We start from the raw sequence: 22,255 nt of genomic DNA, 5'->3' as shown, positions 1-22,255 counted from the left end.
CCATGTGCCTCCACCTCTTTATAGGCAGCTGCAAATAGAATCAGTTATGCTCTGCTATGGAGAGGTGGCATTTGTGTCTCAGGAGCCTTTGAAAGTTGAGGGAGGAAATGGGGATTATTTCTTTATCACGATGTTGCTGAATATATCGAGGCTAGAATGTTCCTGACTTATCATGACATTTTGTTATAGCACTAAAGAAGGATATGGTTTTCTGGCCTCCCCTGTTAGGATCACAGGGTTCATTTGTATTGAAAAGATATTTAAACATGAAGGATACCTAATCCCCTGAGAGAAAAATGCCTGGCATGGTCTTCTCATTCCTCCTAGTTATAATGCTTCTTTACATTGTTTGAAAGTTTTGTGTTTCTTTGCTAAATATACCCTTTTTTTCCTGAGATCAGGATATCAAATATTTGAGTATCCTTCCTCTAAATTCAGTATGTTTTCTTTCTGAAGATGAATATGCCAATAAGTACTCTGTCAAGGATTGCCCTTTAAAGAAATGCTTCATGGCTGGAGGATTTCTGATTCCTGTGAGTGGAATTTATCTCACCTAAATGTGCAACCTAAGTGCTCCCTTTATAGTTAATGAAGAGAAATAGGCACTTTTATAAGATCTGACCTAATGTAAATGCTGATTTCAGCTGGAGACACATTTACCTGCCTACATTGTCTATACAGAAGCCTCAGATGACAAGTTCAGATTGCAGAATTTCTACATTTAATTCAATAAATTCCACCCCATATGACAATATGAATCAGCAGGCTTGGAGAAAAAGAGCCCTGGTCTGGCATGGGTCTGTTTCCTGTTGTCCTGTCAAGATTTCTCCATGGGATTGTTCCTGCTGGGCACAAACTTGCCAGAAGTTTTATAGCAGAACTGGGAAGGGTGTGTTGTATGTGAATACTGTGCCATCCTTTCCCTTTAATTAATTTTTTGTCCCATACATCCATCCTAGCTTCCAATCTCCAGCAGCCATGGAGTTCTCCAAACTCCCAGGACATCCCAAACCTCTATTTCATGACTGGAAAAGAATCCATCATTCTCTAATAATAGAGATAATGTTATATCAATAAAATTCTAAATCTGAAGGGGAAAAACCCCCAACAAGCCAGCAAGGAGGACACAGGTAATTACACAGCCTGGAGTCACTCAGTGTACAGTACAAGCACATTATTTTTGATATTTATGTTTATAAGGACAACATAATCCTGCAGCTTGAAAATAAATGTCAGTGTGTACACATCAAGAAACAATTAATGAGCCGGATTTTGGCCAAATCAACTGAGTAATACCAAGGCTTGCTCTTTAATTAGTACCTTCACATCAGCTACTTCAATTGTCACACCTTTCTTGGGTGTGTGTTAACAGGAAAAGAATTGTTAATCTGTGACAGAGAGCAGATGCCCTCCAGTGAACTTAATATTCAGGTCTGCCAAGTCAGCAGATGCCATTCCTAGAGCTGCTTTTCAGTGGGAAATCACACAGGTTTTCTTCTAAAATGAGACAGTGGTTGGTTCTTTTTCCCAAAAGCCTCTTACAATTCCATCTTAATTTATAATGCAAGTTTTCCAAGCTTTCTAATTATTTTCTATTGACAAAATCCTCTCCTTTACTAAGACTGTAATACCTATCACACACAATTGCTTTCCTACCCCTTGACAAACACATATTTTTACAAGCCATAAACCCCACATAAACCAGTGGCATGCACTACAGAGCTGGTGCAATGAATTTCATGCAGTTTCAGGTAGGAAAGTTGTTTGTGTTACCTCTTTTTGCCCTACTGGAGGTGGTGGCTCAGCCTTCAACTGCTTATCCACGTGCAACTCACTTAACTCTTCATAAATCTCAGAGTTCTGACTCCGGACTCCTGGGCTTTGGCATCGCTGCCCCCTCAGCTGCAGCTGCTTTTCCTGCTGGAAATAATCCTAGGTGGGTTTATTTTCTTTTTCTTTGGTAGCATGCTTATTTCCTAAGGAGAACTCTCCAGCTAGAAGAGAAAACAGCCTGGACTATCCTCATCTTAAGGACAATGGCAAGAAATGAGATAACACAAGTTTATGTTGCAAATTTTGAGCTTTAGCAACTTGGATATGCCAAGATATCTGCCTGTAGAAAATGGACATTCAAACAGACCAGTTTTTTTCTGAGCTGTTGTTGAGGTGGGAGGAAATTCTCTTGCCATCTCCATTTTGAGCCTGGTTTTGAGACACAAACTTCCTCCAGTGACCTGAGGCGCAGAGAGAGGTGGCTGTCAAATAACCAAGGGGTGTGCTCTGAAAATTCCCAATCAGGTGGTGACACTCAATGTAAAAGCTGGAAAAAGGCACCAGGGCAAAGCCCAACATTGTTCTAGGAGTCTGCTTGAAAAATGCCCACACCCAGAGAAGAAAAGATTCACGCTGAAGGGGGGAAAAAATGCAAAGTTCACTGGAAAAGATAAGAGCTATCTGAAAATAGATATGGAAAAACTGCAGGTGAACACGCAAATGTATGAGGCTCCTATTCAGAAAACACTTAAGGCTACTTTGCACCCACTGAAGCACAGGGGGTCAACCACAGGCTGAAAGGAAAGCACACTCTGAAGCACTTCCCTGAAAGGGGATGGACTCTGGAAGCACAGCAATAATTTCTTCTCTCAGTAAACACATTTGACTAGACCCAGTGCTTGCTGGGTTTGCGTGGTGCCATTAAATCCAGCTGCTTCTTCCCGGGGTGGTGATTATTGCTGCTGAGCTCCCAGAAGTTCTCCCAGAACTAATGGCAGAGTAAAGGATGTTTGCAGGGTTGGTCCCTCCCTCTGGAGGCCCAGGTATCCCCTTTGTGTGGCTTTATTGATCCACCTAGGGTGGGGATTTCTCTGAAAACTCCACAGCTCCTCGCAGCACTAGCACTGTTTGTGCCATTGCTAACGCAGCTGCTAAAATATTAATAAAATTCCAGTCAGATTCAAAAGGTTGTGTTGAATTGCTTACAGAGGGACTTCCATGCTGAGAAAAAAATTACAAGCATAACTGGATTTCAATAGTAATTATTTAAACCTATTTATCTTTCATTTGTCCAGCTTTTTTTTTTTTTTTTTTTTTTTTTTTTTTTTTCTTTCCCTTGGCTTGACTGACATTCAGTGTTATTCGGGTATTAAGCAAATTTCTCTTCCCCAGGGAGCCCCAGACTACCTGCCTCAGTTTTAAAGCCACATCACCACAGGAAGTCTCTCAAGAGGTACCCAGAGCAGAAAAACACTTTATTCCAAATGCAACTATCTGAAAGACCAAGTGACACAAAGGAAGCAGTTGGTTAAGCAAATTGCTCTCTGTATAAATACTTTTGGACTGCCAGGTTTGTACCAGACTTTTCAAATGTTGTTGTGTGTTTCTGGGAAATTAATTTAAAATCAAATTACTTGTTTCCTGCTTCGAGGGCATGTGGTCTAAAATATATTCTAACTTTAATAAATCAAATTATTCATGTCCAAACCTATACTCTCTGCATAGGAGGGTACTACATACAATTTCTAGTCACACATTATCACTGATTTTCATAGGCAAATAATCACTGAGTTACTGCTATGTCTCTGACAAAAAATAGCACTTTTAAAGACTTTTCAGCAAGCTTTGTCTTTGGAAATAGTGTAATATTCAGGAGAGAAGCCAATATGGAAGGCCCAGTACACACAACTAAGGCACTCAGCCATAAAATGTCCTTTTTTTTAATGCAATGTGCATACAACTTAGTACCAAGTAATTTTAATGGCATGATATTGGTTATAGCACTGGAACAACAGAAACAATTGTTTCATGTTGAAAGTGCAGCACAATCTGAGGTGACATCTCAAGTTCATTTATGCAGAAAGGTTGAGCACTCAGATTCATTAGAAACTGCTCACTGTAAAAGGACAGACTCTGTAACTCAGCTGATCTGATGAAGATTCTAATTGTTAAGCAAATTATTGTATTCAGCTAGAGTCAAATGCCAAACTTACACCAATTCTCTATTTCTTCATCCCTCTGTGTGGTACCAGAATTTAGCAATGCTTTCCTACAGACTAAACTCCAGGAAATGTAGACTTGGCTTCTTCCAGAAATCACACTTCTACCAAGTATCCAATGAGTTAACATTAATTAAAACTGGTGAAATATACCCTGGCAAAATATTCAATGGGGGCATCATGCACATGTGCTCAGACAATGATTTGGTTCACCAACATGTGTTTTCAGACTTGTCCTCTAAATTTATAAGCTGGGAAAAAATTAGTAAAAGAAATAGACTGTTCCAAAGAATCTGGTTGTGTAGAATGATCCAAGAAGGAATGTTAGGGAATCAACTGAGTTTTTGCAAGCAACCAGTGATGGCCCAGGTGAACCATTCTCTTGAGATGAGACAGTCTCACTTAAGGTGCCTTTGGTTTATGTTCAACTTTGGGCTGTTTGCTTTTGTCCTGATTCCAGATGATTTGTTCTTCTGGCAGCAATGGCAGCAGGTCTATCTCCTGTGCAGCTTCCCACTGTGGGTGGTTAACATAATTTATTTTTAATTTTTGTATAAAGTGCCACATTGCCAAGGCAATACACATTATGTTAATATTTATCAATTCAGTTGCTTTCTTCATTTGTAAAGTAGAAACATTGAATGGCACTAAAACTTTGAGAGGGTTGGGAGCCCAGGACTGACCTCAGCATAGACCAAAAGTTTGCTCAGCTCTGCTCTGACACGGGCCCTAAAAAGAGGTGATGTGCCAACACATAGCAGTGATTAGCACAGGGAGGAGGGTGGACAGTGTTGTCCCTCTCATGCTGCAGGCCAGTCACAGCTACCAGATTGGAAACAGAGCATAATCTGGGTGACATCTCAAGAGTGCTGGTGCACAGACCCACATACTTGCTTGCTGACACAAATAAATGCAAAGGCTCCACGCTGCGTTGTGTCTCTGTAAAGCTCAGATTGGCTAATTGTTCCAGGCTCTAACAGGGATTAGTGCAAATGCCGCTCCTCTGGAAAGAAGACTTGCTGCTGGCAAAACAAGGCAAATACCTGTCATCAGCATGGATTCACTTTATTCCTTCCCCATGGAAATGTCATTTTTTCCATTCTGTCCAAACAAATTTAGAAAGAGGATCCCAGGACTTGCTTTTCGGATGGTGATCGGTTCAAATGGCTTCTCCTGATGCTTCCCTCACTCCCTAGATCGTGACCCTAACTTGTGACCTTTGTTCCCTGATTCCCTGGCTGTGGCTGTTGTGAGAAACATGTGCAAATCCTTTGATAGCAAGAAGCTTCCTGTCCCAAGCAGGTGGGGAGGAAAGAAATGGGAATTGGCTCTGGGACTGTCCTCCCTTGCCATTGTCACTGCAGAGACAGAAAACAAAAATGATGCAGATGGATGAAGTTATTTATTTTAATATTTTATGAGAATGATGAGGGTTTTCACTGTCTCTAGTGAGACAGTGCAAATGCAAACTGCCTTTTACTCAGTCACAATGCAATGAAGGATGGAAGCTTTGATACCATATATGTTCTCCACTCCCCACCATGCTCATGCATCCAGCTGCCTCTTTGACAACTGGAACAGGAATTCAGGGGTGTCTGAGTTCTGCAGTCACATTCCTGGAATGAGAGTTCTGCAGTCACATTCCAGGAAGGAGCTGTTCAGGACATTTCCAGGTACAGACTCAGGAGTGGAGGTTTGTCCTGGTTCCCCCCAACACATGCCTGCACATTCTGGGCCATGCCAGAATGATCCTCTTTTACCATGGGATGCTGCCCATCAGAGGAGCAGCAGGATGCTGACAACAGAGAATCTCTGCTTTAGCCATTCATTAATGAGCTATGACATGAGTCTCCTCAAGAAATCCAGCTCCTTTAACAGACAACATATTTTAACCTGCAAAGTTCCCCATACCCAAATTTTGGATATCATAACAGGAGAGCTTTTTATGTGTAGTAAACCCAGCTCAGCAGTGTGACAGGCATTGCTACAAGAGGGCTGTTTACTCTGTAAAGTGATTGTTGATGTTTGTGTTCCTCCTTGCAGACAACCATGGATCTCACAAAATTGCCGTGCCTGGTAGCAATTGGCATCCTTTCTCAGCAACAGTTTGCATCTAGTAACTGGCACCCTTCCTCTGCAAAGAAGCCAACAAGTAAATGATGGTGAAAACTGAGCTGTTTATATACTACCTCTACATAAGTGGAGAAGCAAGCAGATTGCAGAGCTGCTGAAAGACGGTGAGCTTGCATTGCTGCCTTGATGGCACTTGCTTAGTGTGTAAAGTAAACAGGAGACTGCAGTCTGCAGAGCTGCTCAGGCTGACAACTCTCAGATATGCTGAATTCAGTCTTTCTGAAAAGCCTTGAAAAATCTGAGCTGAAACTGGAGAGAAATAACCACAAACCAGAGAAATGAATCATTGGTTCTTATTAGCAGAACAGAACATTTATGATCCTGGTTCTTCTCATTCACAAATAAATGTAAATCCTTGTAGCACCAACAGAATCAGTGGATTTATCTTTCTGCATGAAGAAATATCATCAAATATATCAGGAATATTCCCTTACTTCCTCAATATGAGAAGGGGAAGATTAGCATCACTTATTCTGCTAGGAATAACAGACGACTGGAGTGCAGCTGTCAATTTTAAATGTTCACATTTAAAAATCTCTCTAACCTGCTTTGAAGAATTGCTTCTGTAATGCAGAGTTGCCACTACTCAGTTTAATGGGAAATCACAGGAAAACCTGGAGCAACACCTTGCCACAGCACTAGGATTATAGCTGAGACACAAAAGGGGCTTGTGCTACACTGTGTTCACTTACAAGAGCATTTTATTGGCAGACTACAACATTTGCAGTACCAATGCAAAGTGTGTCAAGTTCTACCTTAAGACTGACACACGCATGTATCATTTAAGATCTGCAAATTCCTCACAGAGGGGACAAAGTCAGAAAGCCTAAACCTGATTATTTGAGGCTGGTGATGCTCCCTCTCCATCCCATGTCACTTGGTCCATCATTCCACTTCAGCAGGAGCAGCCAGACATCACAGCTTAGAACACTGATTTTTCAGCATTTATCCACCCTCCCTGTCATTTCTCTTGTCATCCATCTATGCAAAAGCCAGAAACAAAATGGTGCAAAGGGAGCAGTAAAACATGAGAATTAGAAGGTGCTTGCTCTGTGAATCCATATTTTTTTTTTCACTTTCTTGATGACTCAGCCTTTATAGGAACCACATTTATAAAAATCCCAATCACTAAAACATGCATAAGAGCCAAGTGGGCAAAGCAGATTAAACACAATATTCTCTGAGTTCAGAAAGAGGAGTTTGTTTCCCAGTCCCTGGGTAGATGATGCTCCCAATCTGGATATCTGTAGATCTCAGGTGATTTTCCCTGTGGGCTGTCACCTGCCAGAGTTAAGGGACATTTCCCCCCAAAAAGTCACAGGGTATTTTTAAGAAAAATCCATTATCTGCTCTAGAAAAATAATGTACCTGTGAGTACTTAGCTGGACAAAATTAACAGAATCTGGCCATTACAATTCAGGATATCTAAGACTAGGGCTGGCCAGAAACCACAGCTGCTTAGCAAAGGATGTTAACAGCAAAAAACTCCCCTGGAACCAGCCTGACCTGGTATTTTCTTCCATTTTGAATAAAGATGAACTTAAAATTTTTCCACATAAATCTCATCACAGCCTCTATCTGCTGGTCTCTTCATGAGTGCTGGATGCTTTGCCAGATATCATCCCTCAGAAACTGCAGTTCAGCAGAGCTCCTTCTTGGATTAATCCAGAATATTTTAAGCCTTTGAACTCTGGCTGCAGAGGAGCAAGGCATGTTTTTTTTTTTTTTTTTTTAATGGCTTCTGCCTTCCTGGCCCTAGATCCTTTACCACGCTGACCATAATAAAACAGAAATTCATTATTCCAAGGGTTGACTCTTAAAACTTGTCTGAGAGGGAGAACTTGGCAGAAAGATGGGCTGCCAAAGTTAATTTATCCTGTTATCAATTCAATAGGCTTAAATAGGCAGTGAAAGCGTTTCATAAGTGTTCATTGTTCAGAGTTCAAGCTAATACCTTCTGCTAAATTGCATTTTGAAGTTTAATCACAATCTACTTTATGTTTCTTTTGGTAATTGGTATCTCTCCACAGTATAATATGAAAAACTCAAACTAATGGGCTTCTCTGATGGAAGTTTAAATTTTGGAAATTTGCCTTGGAGTGCAGTCAGTGCAAGTGCCTGAAATAACCCAGAACCTTTCACCCAATTAAGATGGTAATATTTTGATCATTAGGAAAGTTTCATATTATTAGGGGCCACAGCAACAAAATAACCATTATTTGAAGAGTTATTTTGGAGTGTAATTAATGGGAGCAGTTTCACCCCTCCAACACAGACAGCCACTGCCTCACGTGGCACGGGAACTGTTGGGGTTGGCTGCTGCTCTTTTTGTCCAAAATGCTAAGTATGGGCAATTTTTTCTACCAAAGGGAGAAACAGTGAGAAATTGTTCATTTCTGGTCAGCCTTTTGCTCCAGGGAGGGATATGGACACTGGGAAATGGCATCCAGCAAGCTGTGAGTGATGTGCAGCCCAGGCACTTGTCCAAACGAATGTTGTCAACTCTGCTGTGCCTGGTATCAGCTCTTTCAATGCCAGCCTGGCTTTCCCCCTCCTTCCTTTCTCTCCTCCATCAGCTCCCTGTGTTTCATGCACCTTAGGTGTTGTGCTGTGGGCAAATATGTTTCCCTGCCTCTGAGAAATGAATAAGCACCCTAAAACCTCTGTTTGTGGTGTGGATGCTCCAGTCACGTCAGCAGAGATCTGACACGGGAGTTTCTGCCCCAAAATAAACACAAGCCTCTTTCCACACGTAGAAACCAAGATGAGGATATAGGTGCTCTAAATCTGCTGCTGGGATTTACATTCCTGTTTGTTTTTTCTAACACCCTTGCTGCTATTTTTCTGAAGACAATAAATCCAGAAATGTTCTCTTTTGTTGCCAAAAATAATTAGCTAATAATTGAGTTCTATGCAGTTTTCAAGCAACACAAAGCAGAACATATGGCTTATAAAGTGATAAATCCAGGCAAACTATGTACAGAATAACAATGAAACCTCCCTGCTATCTTACTTAATGATCAGAAAAATATTGGCCCAAATAAAGATGACAAGAAGGATGCTGTGAGATTTGTAGTGTGCAGCATGCATGCACACCAGTGGGCTCAGTCTCCTCCCAGTGAGAACTGGGGAGTCATCAACAGGATTCAGTGGTATTTTATCCAGTTACACTCAGAGAGAACGTATCCCACAGACTGAAACTGCAAACAGAGAGAATATAAATACTATTTGAAAAGGGCTTTAGAGTTCCTGACAGCAAAGTATATTTCCTGCAGTAAAAGGCTGAAATTACTGCACACTGTCAAATAAACACATGGCTTCATGGTATCTCTGATTTATAGGTGTTAGAATTATTAGGAGCATAAGATATTGTCACAAACAATTTTATAACAAAATCTTTGGGCACTGACATTTTCATAGCAATTTTCAATAATTTCAGCTACACTTATATCAACTTGGATTAATTCCATTGACTTTTTCAGAATCCTTTCAGGTTTAGAAGCAGGTTTGTAATGAGCAGGAATTGTACAATAAAATTTCCTCTGTATACAAAGGAAACAGATGTGGGTCTGCATGCAGATGGTGAACTTTCTGTTACCTGAGAAATTTCAATCTTTTTTTTTTTTTTTTTTCTCATCTTACAAATGATCTATCATAGCAAAAATAAACTTACAGGCTCTCTGCAAAAATTAGCTGTAGTCCTTGACTCAGTGCTTTGAGAAAGCAAAACCATCATATTTTAAGTGTCCTCTCCGACCTCAAAATTACGAATCCCTTATGTAAAAACTCAGAAAAAAGGCCATCAGAAACAGTTTCACCTTGTTAAATGAAATGAGTTAATAGTTCTGAAACTTGTAAGGGGAAGAAGAGAATAAAAACTTGGAGTTTTGATCCAGTTCAGGGCAATATAGAGACTGCACTAATGGAATAGAGACTGGGGGGGCAGCCAGCTCTATCTTTGATGTGTACAGAGGGAAATACTCTTATTCATCTACAGCTGGAAACCTGTTTTCTCTGGGAAATGTGTTTGGTGAAGTCCAGACAAGGGTATACAAGGGGGGAGAACTGTCAATTAGAAAAGAAAAAGTATGATTGAGAGAGCAAAGTGTGCTCTGGAGCAAAGAACACCCACCCAGTGTGCAAAATCCAGGTGATGACCAGCCCTTGGGTCCTCTGTGCAGACCCAAACATCCCAAAAATGACAGCAGAGCTGCTGCTGTGCCCAGAGTGGTCTGGGAAAATCCCACTGAGGAGTGGAGCTGTGCAGGTGGGAAACTGTGAAAAACACAGTCCTGCAGGCAATATTCCCTGCCAGGTCAGGGAAAGGTGAGCCCCAGGAGACACAACAGAGTTTAAGAATTCCTGGAGGCAGGGGTGAGCCTGAAGCAAGAGAATGGGCCAGACCTTTTTGGGATGGCACAAAGTGGCTGTGGGGGAACTGAGAGCACAGCAAGTGATGGGTGCTGGGGTGGGAGTGCCTGCAGCCCAGGCTGGGGTGGAAGTGCTGGGTCCTGGCAGCTGCAGGCAGCACTTTCTGCATGACCCAATTAGCCACTCCATCAGAACAAATCAATAATGGCATCTTCTGGAGACAAGCAGGCAAGTGCTGCTGGCTGGGCACAGCCCTGCAAGTGAAGGCACTAAGGTGTGATCTCTGCAGAAAATTGGCTTTCCGTCACTGCAGAGGGGCTCAGTCTGAGAGGTGGCCATGAGCCACAGAGCCACTGGCACTGCAGCAGGGGTTTTCTCCTCAGTGGCATGCTGGGTGGCCATAAACAAGAGGTTTGAGTAAGGCAACACATGTAAGAACTCAGTTTAAGGAAGGGCAGAAAGATGTAACAACCCTGCTGGACTGACTCAAATAACAAGGAAAGGGTAGAGCCATTTCCTTAGGTGGTAGTATTAAAATTTCCTGCCTGTAGGAACTCATGAATGAACAAAAGGATCCAGGCAGTGAGCCCAAAAATCTGAACCCCATTGAGACTGTGGTAATAGGTACAAGATAGAGTTAACTGTAAATGCAGGATATTGTACTTTGGGGGCTGATTAGGACACCCAGAATTACTCATCTGGAACCTCCTTTCCATCCATTTATCACAGGATTCCTCTGAATCAAAAAGTAATGTCACTGTGAAAAAGGCACACAATCTTCTGGGCTACAGCTGTGGGCCACTTGAAAGGGAAGTAAAACTAATGCAGAAATTATTGAAGATAAAAGCTTTTCACTTAGATATCTAATGCAAATAGTACAAACCCCTCTGATGTCTGAAACCCTCACTACAGCTAAATTACAGGTAAGTTGTTGTAGAATCCATTACATTAGTTGGACTGGACTGTATCCACTTAATTGTCCCATCACCTTGCTGTCCCCATAATCTATTTCTTACTTCTTCAGGAGACTGAAAGGTGGTGCCACATATGAAAAGATGGCCATAAAGCAATTACAAGACACTCTGTGGAGGCTCAAGGTGGTAACTTCCACATTTTGATCAGCTAGGAAGCCAAAATGAGAACCCAAATGAACCTTGAGAAGATGCAGCAGTAAATTAATGTGGTTGCTGCTGAGTATTGGGAGCTGTTTTCCTGCTGGGAAAACCCATATTTTACATGTCAAAGACAGGGAAAAAAAATTTAAAGATAGTTATTATTTTTCTCATTATGAGGCTAAAATAATTAAATCCTTAAGAAACCCTGTGGACTGAGAGGGAGAGACTTCCCCAGCACTATCAACAGGTCAAGGAGAAAGGATTAGATAAAGACACAAACTAAACTGCTGCAGTGACCAGCAGCAACACACATATCACACAGCAGTGACAAATTAATTCAGCTCAAGGCGGTTCTTTCTCAGCCTCACTCCTTGTTTCTTGCACCTGTGCTGACTTTCATTGTTCTGCTTTTCTTTTGGATCCTTTCACTGTGGGATGTGCAGGCTACAGGTACATGTCCCCTGGCTCTCCGAGCTGGCAGAGCATCTCACTTGCATCTCAGTAATCAAAGGAGATTTGGGAGCCATCAGGTGGGCTCCCTCCTTCAGAACCCTCTCAGTGACAGTGCCACAAATTGGCAGCTTTCAGGAGGACAGCTGCTGCCAGTGCAAGCTTTGATAACAGAAATGGCAGCTGAAATTTAAACTTAGACATTTCTATTAGTCAGAGGGAAAGGTGCAGTCACAGAAGGTTTTCTCATCATCTGAAATTTCAAGCTGCCATGTCCAACGCTCTGGGGCCCATTTCTCACTGCCACAATGGGTTATTCTAGAGTAGTTTTGTGACTTTCTGGGAAGAGCCCAGCATTGGTACAGGAGCTGTAAGCTGAGATGATTCTTAATAAAACAGCCTATTGGGATCAATAACTTCATTTATCAATAATTCAGGTTCTGCCTGAGACCAGCATCCCTTTAGCCTCTCCCTTTTAGACTGGACAAGTCAGACTGATGGAAGCACAGGGTAACTGGTCTGGGATCTTCAGCTGGCAGAGAATGTGTAAAGGGTGTGTAAGATTTCTCTAGGTTTACTAGCTATGCACTGCAGAGGCATTCATCCCCAGTATCCCTTTTTATGCATCTCCTGTGACCTCTTCCAAGTTCTTGCACCAAAATCCACATGCAGGAAGAGGAAGATACATCCTGGCAAAGGGCTGCTCAATTCCAAACAACTTTAAAGCCAACAACTTTAAAGGGAAGCAGGGTACATTGTCTTCTCCTGAGAAGCAAATGCACATACACATTCCCTTTGTACACACTAAAATATTGAAATATGTAAAATTATGGATTGTAATTAGGGGAAAGTTGGAATAGATTTGAATGTTTAGCATACTCTTGGTATTTCTTGTTTGGTTTCTGTGTGATGCCCTCTGCACAAAATGATACTTCACCCTAATTGTGCCCTCTCAGTGCAATCATGCAAATTTTGCTCTTGTTCATGTTGTTCTTCCTTTGGGAGCTCTAATCTGGTTATCCTGGACATCCTGGAGGGGAGGAGGTAAGGACACCCATGGAGCTGGGGCTTGCAGGATTAAAGATTTGGCAGTGAGTGAGGAAGTTTATTCTCCACAGGGATGTCCTTGGTAAAAGGGTCAGCCCCACAACTCAATATCCAGGGAATTGGGATTTCATATCAGCCTTCAGATACAATAATTTCTTCTGCAGCAACCCACATGTTGATCAAGAGAATTTTTCTCTGAGTCCAGAGATTGTACATCTTTGGAATGGGCACCAGTAAAACTGACAGATCTTTGGATTTGTTGGCATCTGCTTTCTCAAGGCTCTGCTTCTTTTGGAGATATTTACAGCTGTGCAAACTTATTAGGGTTTTGCAGAAAAGCAAATGCAAAGCTCATCATACAATTATTATTTCTGCTGTAAAGCTTCTTCCTATTTTTGTTTATTTATTATGCCAATGTATTTTGAGTTTTTGAGTTGGAAAGGCCTTGTACACAGACATTTTCCCCTCTAGGAATTTGTTAAAATTGCTTTCTGGATATATGAACTCACTTGTTTGGACCTTTCCAGCAGTAGACCCCTCAGACCTGCAGATAAAAACTGCAAACCATTGATCAGGGCTCTGCACAGGGGAACATCAGTGACCTGCAGCAGCTGTTTGTCCAAGCCTGGAAAGCACTAATGACAAAGCTAATTAATTCATTTCTCAACTCTGTGCCTCCTGTTTAATGCACATGCCAGCAGTGAACCACATTATTTCACTGCAATCCAAATATCTCGTGGTAATGTGACAATGCTCCTCTAATGTTTGTTGAGAATTTCATTAAAAGATTCAGTGGAAAGCTTATCTTGGTTTGCTACTCCTACTGGGTTTTGTTTTCCCCTATTTTGTATCACTCTGAATCCTCAATGTTATACATGATGACGTTTCAATCTTATTGAAACTATTAAGAGTTTTCTTAATATTTCCAAATCAACTTTTATTCATAATATTGTTTCACTGAAATGCCTGTTTTTTTGCATCACCTCTTTCTCTCATGACTCTAATAGATCTAAGCAAAGCTCTGATTTCACATTTACAGAATAAAATGGTGGTAACCTGTTTCTTCCACTAATTTACACACCAGCACATAGTGCAGCTAAACAGAAATCTGCATTTCTACACTTTTAAAGCACATTAAGCATAAAAATCCCAAGCTCTCCATGCATTATGCTGGGATTTGTCTTGTAATTGTGAATGTTACTATTTATCTTGAGCATGCACAGGCACACACTTCCAGACCTCATGGACACTCGAGTGTAAAGTTTCAACAAGCTTTTGCTTTCAGTGTAAAGAAAAAAAATTAAAAGAGTGAGATTGTTACCATCTGTCAGACATAGCAGAAAGGTGAGGGCGTCTTTAAAGACGAAAAAAAAAAAATCACCAAACCCAGAATTCCATAATTAAACATATTTTACAGTATCATCCACATATACACTAGGCAATATTTACAGATCACGTGATACTAAGGAACATTCCTGCTTTAAGCTGGGATTTGATTTTCTTCCCAGTAGCTGGTACAGGGCCATGTTTTGGATTGAGAATGAGAATAAATGCTCAATATATGAACTGGGGGGAAAGCTGGCCAGGAGCTTGTGACCTGCCTGGCATCAATCAATATGGGGAGCAAATACCTTGAGCATCACTTGTTTTGCATATTCTAGTTCCACTACTATTATTATATCTTTTTTTTCTTTCCTATTAAACTCTCTTTATCTCAATTCATGAAGTTTACTTCTTTTTTTTTCCAATTATCTTCTTCATCCACTGCATTCCTACTTCACTTTTTGAATGTTTTCTGCTTCTTGGTTCAAATACAGCCAGGGAATAGAGAAGGACTTCAAAGAGAAAAACTAGATATTATTCATACTACCCACACTGATCCACAGATCATTTCAATAAAATAGTCCCTGAACAGACACAAAAGAACCCACCCTAAAAGTGTTTACCAAGAATTGCAGACTTGTCTTTTTGTTACCTAGGTTTCCATTTGGACAGTGGAGCTTGGTGATTAAGTTTTTTGACCTCTTGCAGTTCCACTCCCCAGTGAGTTGATCATTGTGGTCATTTTTGGTGGTGCACTGACACTGAAGAGATTTCCACAACACAGCAGCAGAAATTAAATTTTAGCAGCCGTTTTGTGCCCAACTCCTGACACAGAGTCCTTCCTTGGAGCTTTTTTACAACAGCCCTTCCTTCTCTAACAACTATTTTGCTTTCAAGCTTTCTTCCCCTCAACCATGGGACCGAGGATCCCTCCTGACAGCTGGATCTGAGGCAGCAGCTTTGATCCAGTGCCTGCTGAACTCTGCTGGTTTCAGCAGCATCAGAAGGTGCTGGATCAAGGCTGGAGGGTCTGGAAAATATTGCTTAGATATGGTGTGTGGAGCCAAAAGATAAAGCTGGTAGAAAAGGGAGAGGAGGAGAAAGAGAGAAAGAAAAGCATTCCCCTGAAGATGTTTCTTCTTCATTTCACACAACACTTCAAACTGCACAGAATTTTTCAGCCTTTACTATTGAGTGCTCTGGAAAAAAAATGAAAATCTGCCATGTCACACCAAAGAGCAGGTGAATAACTGTTTCTCTTGTCAGAATACAAATGATAACACATCTTCTCTCTTTCTCTGGTGCCTTGTCATATCATCCTCTGTCTTATTGTATTTTAAAAATAACTACTTGGCCGTCAATTCTTGTTGCACAAATGAAACCAAGATGTGCCCATTTTGAGAAAAATCCTCCTCTAGCCTAAGATTTTTTCTGCAGCATTCCCATGATTCAGCTGAAAGGGAAAGGAACCAGTCTGCTGTGTGAGAAAGGATTTAATTGCTCTGGTTAGAAGAAATAATCTAGACAAGCACAAAGAATACAGAGAAAGGAAATTCCTCTTGTTGGAAACTGAATTTTGCTCTTGGATATGTGTCTGTAACTTCTTCTGAAGTTAGCAGCATATCAAAGGCAGGATTAGGCCATAGGACATTTGCATCACTAGCCATGGATCCAGACCAAAGGTGGGAACAGAGAGGGTCTTAATAAGCTGAAATTAACATTTTAATTGCCTACCTGCTCCATTTCTGTGCTCTGCTCCTCATCCTCCTCCTCGATATCCGACTCTCCCACAGCAATAGGAACACAAATGGACAGGTCAGGATTGGTCATAAAATCATCATCTGTAATAGCTGGGCGCTTCTCTCCGCTTTTATTCCCTCCATCCTCGGCGTGATTCTCCTTGGGGTTCTCCACATCCTTGCCCAGCTCGGCGGCGGTGTGGCTGTTCACGCAGTTGTTGAGGGCTCCAGGATTCTGGGCAGCGAGTTTCATCATGGCTTTCTTCTCAGCAGTGGTCTTGGGGTGCCTCAGGACGCTGCAGCAGAAGCTCCAGGCGGCTTTTTTGGCGTGCTGGAGGCCCCTGTTGATGCGGGCGAAAGCGAGCTGCAGGTTGTTCATCTCCCCGTCCTCGTCCGGCGCCGACAGGTTGTCGGCACTGAAGGAGCTCAGCAGCAAGGCAAGGAACAGGTTGAGCACCTGGAATGAGTAAAGTTAAAAGGACATTGGTGGGTTTTAAATGTGTTTAAAGGAGTTTCATCTCACCTGGTCTGGAGAAGCTTACAGCTGGGCTGTGAGCCAGAGGGGGTTAATGAATAATGGGAAGGTATTCTATCAAGGCAGTTGGCCTGGAGACCAAGAGAAGAATGAGGTAAGTGGGAAAGAAAATCTGCATCTGGGAAAAGTATTTTTAGAAAAGTTTTGTGAAAATCAGAGGTGTGGGTGGTTTTGCACCAATGAACGTTATGTTGATCTCTTGTAACCAATGAGGAAAGTGTAAAATTTGCAGAGGGTATAAAGGACAGCTGGTTGTTGCAATAAATGGGACATTAGCCTTCTGAAATGTAGTGTGTCTATGTGTATGTCACACCCACCTCAACAGCAACAGTCTGTGGCACTGTAACAGCATCATGGAATTCCCTCTAATTACAGCTGACTCCATCAGGAAAAGGAGTCTGCAGGCATGTGTTGGATTGCAATACAGGATGTGGCCAGAAATGTGAATTCTGTCCCCATCTGTTGCAGCCAGGTGGGGCAGTGCCCCTGATCTCCTGGCACATATTCTCTGCTAATGGGCCATCTTTAAACCAGCTGGGGCAATCATCTTTATTTTTCCACAGCCCATCCTCCCTCCAGGAGATATCATCTGCTGCTGGCCCATTCAGTCCCAGTGCATGACTGATAAAATTCCATCATCCCACTGGGAGATGCTCCAGCCAGGGGAGGAGCCAAGCCTTTCCTACCCAGATAAAAACTGAGATTTTGGACACCAAGGGACCTTCTTTCCACTGGATTCCAGAGGAAAGCCAGACCTTTCCACATCATCCCTGGACCTTCAGAGGAAACTGCACCTTCTCCAGGAGCACTGCTCCAGCTGAACCACATCTGCCCCTGCAGGAGGATGCAGCCACCATTGAATGGGACTGCTGCCACCACCCTGACTGACTGACGGGTGTCAGCTTGGATTCTGACTCTGGCAGTGTTTTTGGGATTGTTATTCGTAATACTGCATTTCCATTTTAATTTTCCTAGTAAAGAACTGTTATTCCTAATTCCCATATCTTTGTCTGAGTGCCCCTTAATTTCAAGATTATAATAATTTGGAGGGAGGGGGTTTACATTCTCCATTTGAAAGAGAAGCTTCTGCCTTTATTGGGAGATGCCTGTCCTTCAAACCAAGATAAGGCATTTTCAAACACTGACATCAGGGGCAGAAACACACTCTCACTTTCTGTTCCCCCCTCCCCACCCCCAGTGGGCCTTTCAGTGCATATACATGGTCTATAGAAAAGATGGGGACAACTTTTTATTAGGATAGTTGTAATATGACAAGGGGAGATGGCTTTAAACTAAAAGAGGGGAGTCTCAGACTAGATTTAGGCTGAGGTACAGGTTCTCATCACTGGAAACATTCTAAGTCAGCCTGGATGGGTCTCTGAACAACCAGATCTAGTTAAAAATATCCCCACTCACTGCAATGGCTTGGACTAGGTGCCCTTTAAAGGTCCCTTCCAACCCAAATTCTTCTATGATTCTATGACAATGATGTACATAGGCAAGGCACTTCAACCAAATTGTACATTTGGAAACATTTCTAAACATTTGTATGCATTTTCACAGACAGTCTTGCTTTAAATATCCTCCGGGCCATAAGGGAAATCTATTGTGACTGTGAATAAACACCTCAGAGGTCATATAGCTTCAAAAACTTCTCCCTCCAGGCTAAAACAAGCCATCACAACCAGATTACTGTGGCCAGATATGAGCAGGACTCACTCCTGAAACAGGCTTGCTCCTGAAAATGCTGTTATTAGTCAGGAAAAAAGCTATTCCAAGAGTTTTATAAGTTTATGAAAAAAAATAAACCGAACTTGAGATTGTGAGTTACCTTCCTCTTGTTCTTGCCACTTCAGAACTCTCTAATTTTGCTGTCAGTGTGTGGCAAGATTAGACACAACTAGGCATTTAAGTGACATATTTGATGGTTTAAACCTCTCATTACACCCCTGTCCCAATTAAGTACCATTATATCCAATAATTTAAACCAGCTTCTTCTCAAAGGTCATCCCCAGTAATATATCTCACAGGCTGGTCACCAGTTGCTGTATATTGAACATTACATCTGCTCATGGTCTGACAGGAAATAAATTACAGCTTTTGTTCTGGATTTATCAGGGCAAAAAGTTCACACTGGAGGTGGGTGCTTGGGATGACAGCAACAGGGCAAAGGTGACTCAAACTAATATCAGCTAAAATATATTTACCCCCAAACAATCCAATCCCAAATTGCCTGGTATCAACTCAACTGCTGTCTGTACCAGGTGGGTGGGTGCCAGCTCTGGGTTCTGCCAAGGAGAGATCAGTGCTGCAGCACTCCTGCCATTTACAGCAATAAAATGGACTTTGTGCAGGTATTTTCTCTGTGATCTCTTAATGCTGCCAGAAATACCTGTAAGCCCCCTGACTTCTCTCTTTCTGATAGTCCTTTAAGTTGATAACACCTGCTAGACCAACTTAAACAGCATAAAAAGTGCTTCTATTTAACTGGGACTTACCAAAGAGCCACAATCTTTTGCTATCATCCCCTAACCCTGTTGCCTCTTATTTCAAATATTCAGAACATATGGGACAGAATTCTGAAAACCTGGTCCTAATCACTCTGATGATGCTGTGTTTGAAGTGCCCTGTCAGTGCTGTTTTGTAAAGTACCCTTTGCAATCACTGTGATTAAAAAACAAAAGCAGTTGGTAGCACAGCAGATGTCCCTGTCCATTATGAACCTCTGAATAAACCATCACAGCCCTGAGCACTGCCCTGCTCTAAAGCAAAGTGAGATTAAAGCTAATTGTTTCTTAGCTGGTCCACCACACTGGCAGCCTGTGTGGGTCTGTCATCACTGTGCTGGCCTGGTGGAATCAACCTTTCCTTTCACACCCCACTCACAGGTATTGCTGCCTGAAACCAGAGCAGTGGGTTTGCAGCCAAGAAGGTGAGAGCCCAACAGGGAAGGAGATCCCCTTTAGCCATTTTCAACCCAGTTTGACAGCAGGATGAGGTCTCAGGGATAACCACATTGCTACAAGTGTCCTGAAAATAAGCATGTGTGTATGTAAGAGGAAGCAGCTGGAGGAAGGAAAGGGTTAAAGGAATCCAGAATAAAAATGTTCTGGACTCTATAGGTACAATTCATTACCTTAACAGAGGTGTCTGCTGATGTTGGAGAGTATTTGAGATATCAGACCTACAGGAGGTGTGTGTCCTCCAAAACTCCAGCTGCCATCCAACCATCCCAGTGTGTTGCAGAAGGAGGCAGACTGGCCAAATTTAGGGGACTGAATTGCTCACCAAGGATGGCAGCTGCCTCCAGCCTCAGACACCAAACCCTGAGGGTCTAATGGTTCACCTAAGCTTGACTTCAATCAGAAATTCATCTTGTGGACAATAGAGACTGACCATAGTGACTGTGCCAGGGCTACATGCACCTGCCAATACAACTAGTGACCATTCCATGCCCAAGCCATCCTCAGACAATTACCCAGAGGGACACACTTGTGGAGCTGTGTCCAGCTGCAGGCCAGGAGGGATAACTTGCAGTACCCCCAGTGGTCCTCAGGCAAAAGTGAGTCCAGCCCTAGATCTCTGCAGGGCAGTGGTAGCTCAGACATCTCCATACATGAATAAATCCACGTGTGCACAGGAATTTCATTACCTGAAGCTGAATTTCATCCTGTACTTCATTAACTCTGCTGTTCACAAGAGGTTTGAAACACCTTGTTTCAGTTTTCTGTGTTCATTTCAGACATCAAGCTGCACATATACATTAGATATATTTGTCTAGATGCACCTGCAGGTATATGTAATAGGTGGTAGCATCCTTAGTGTTGTTATTTACCACGGATTTTTAAAGCAATCTTATTTGCTTCCCAGAAAAGCAGGTGACATTTTGCACAAAGAGCTATTTGCACTTCATGCTTTTAGCCCAAAATAAATCTCAAATATAATTCCCTGCTTCCTTTATGAGCAGGTAACCTCAGAGTTGCACTGCTGGGCATTCAAACAGAATGAACTGCTGAATAAGCACTTTATGTTTACTTATCCCCACATTTCACTGTACACTGCATTTTCCAGAAAAATATATGCCTAACCCATGACACACCACATTTCCACACTCAGCCCTCCTGGCTGCTAACACAGTGCTCTAAGTTTAAGTAAAAGCAAACTAAAGATTACCTCAGTTTTCAAAAGCAATGGCAGATTTGTATATCCATGTGGATCCCCTTAAAAAGAAATCTGCTTTCCAGTGACACTGAGCAGCCAGACTGAAAGCAGGTGTTTTTTTGGTCTTTGAGGTTGGGAATCAAATGACAGATGCACTCAAAGATCCCCAAATTCTTTTAGTATAATTATGTTAAGCTTTTAGCCTAATGACAATCCAGCATGCTTTCATTGACCTTCTCACTTTTAATGCCTTTTCCAGAGCTCGTGACTCTGGTTGTGCCAGTATAAGGCAAAAATGATCAGATTAATCCAGCCTTATGTCAGGTTCCTCCCTGAGGTGCTTAGCTGGAGTTTTCCCAGGATGTCTGTAGACAATGGAGACAGTCTGGCATCCCAGGGGATGTTGAGGAGCTGAGCAGTACCCACTGAAGACTAAGCAAGCTTGGATTTTGTATCTCAGATCTGGATTAAAGGTAGAGGCAGGTCAAATAAACCACACAGAATCATGGAGTATCTCAAGCTGGAAGGACCCATAGGAAACAGACTCCCCAAAAAGCTCTGGGCAGGGACTGCTGGTGGAGACTGGGAGCATGTGTGCTGCTGTGGTAGGCTGTAGTCTGAATATCTCAGCTCCATCATCTCATTTTGTGTCAACAGGGGGCAAAATCTGACAGTTTCAATCCAGATGACACCTTCTCATCAAATCCTGTTTGCAGATATATCTGCTGCTGAAGTTAAAATACTTTTGGAACAAAAGCATGAGACTACTTCCTTTCCCTTCCATCTTTTTATTTACCATGATTTGGCAAAAGTGGAGCAATATAAATCTTCATGTATTTAACTTTCATTCAGTCAGACAGTGTGCAGGTCTCCTGAGCTCCTGTGAATTGATCCAGCACTTCATTCACTGCCCTGGACCCTCACTGGTGTCCCCCAGAAGGAGAGGGGGGGTTTAACATCTTGTTTCCCTGTGGAAATCTCCTGGGAGCCAGCCAAACAGGTTTTGCTGTAACAACAGGGTCCAGAGCAGAGAATACCCCTATCAGTGCAATCTACCACAAAAAGCAAACCATTAATCCAAACTGTAACCCTGTGGCAGCTCACTGTCACTTCTGTCACTCAGCTGCATAGGAAAGGCCTGAGAGTTCATGTGAAATACCTGCCAGGATCATCAGCTACTCATTTAATACTTTTTTTATTGTGGGTAAAACAGAGCCCATACACCTGCCTGGTAGATACAGATCAGCAAGAAGCTCTTCAGGCACTCTCTGACCTGTGAAAATATCTGATTTTCTTCCTTGTTCATGGATAGCAATGGACATCTGCACTGTTCTTTGGCTAGCACAGATGGGAAAGAAAGTTTGTTCTTTGGAGACTTTCTAGCAAGCC

At 42.2% G+C, this 22,255-nt stretch overlaps 1 protein-coding gene across 1 annotated transcript in view; it reads right to left on the bottom strand.

Annotated features, from left to right (window-relative positions):
• The window catches only part of LOC306799988 (sodium channel protein type 5 subunit alpha-like), a 210,369-nt gene that overhangs the window by 55,766 nt on the left and 132,348 nt on the right, over positions 1-22,255 (bottom strand). The window contains 2 exon segments of the mRNA XM_079301701.1: positions 1,774-1,932; positions 16,166-16,627. Of these exon segments, the coding sequence (XP_079157827.1) occupies positions 1,774-1,932; positions 16,166-16,627 (621 nt within the window).

Source organism: Erithacus rubecula (genome assembly GCF_903797595.1).
Source record: "Erithacus rubecula genome assembly, chromosome: 3".
NCBI lineage: Eukaryota > Metazoa > Chordata > Aves > Passeriformes > Muscicapidae > Erithacus > Erithacus rubecula.
Note: the sequence above shows the minus strand (reverse complement) of the source record. Positions and strands in the feature narration are given on the sequence as shown.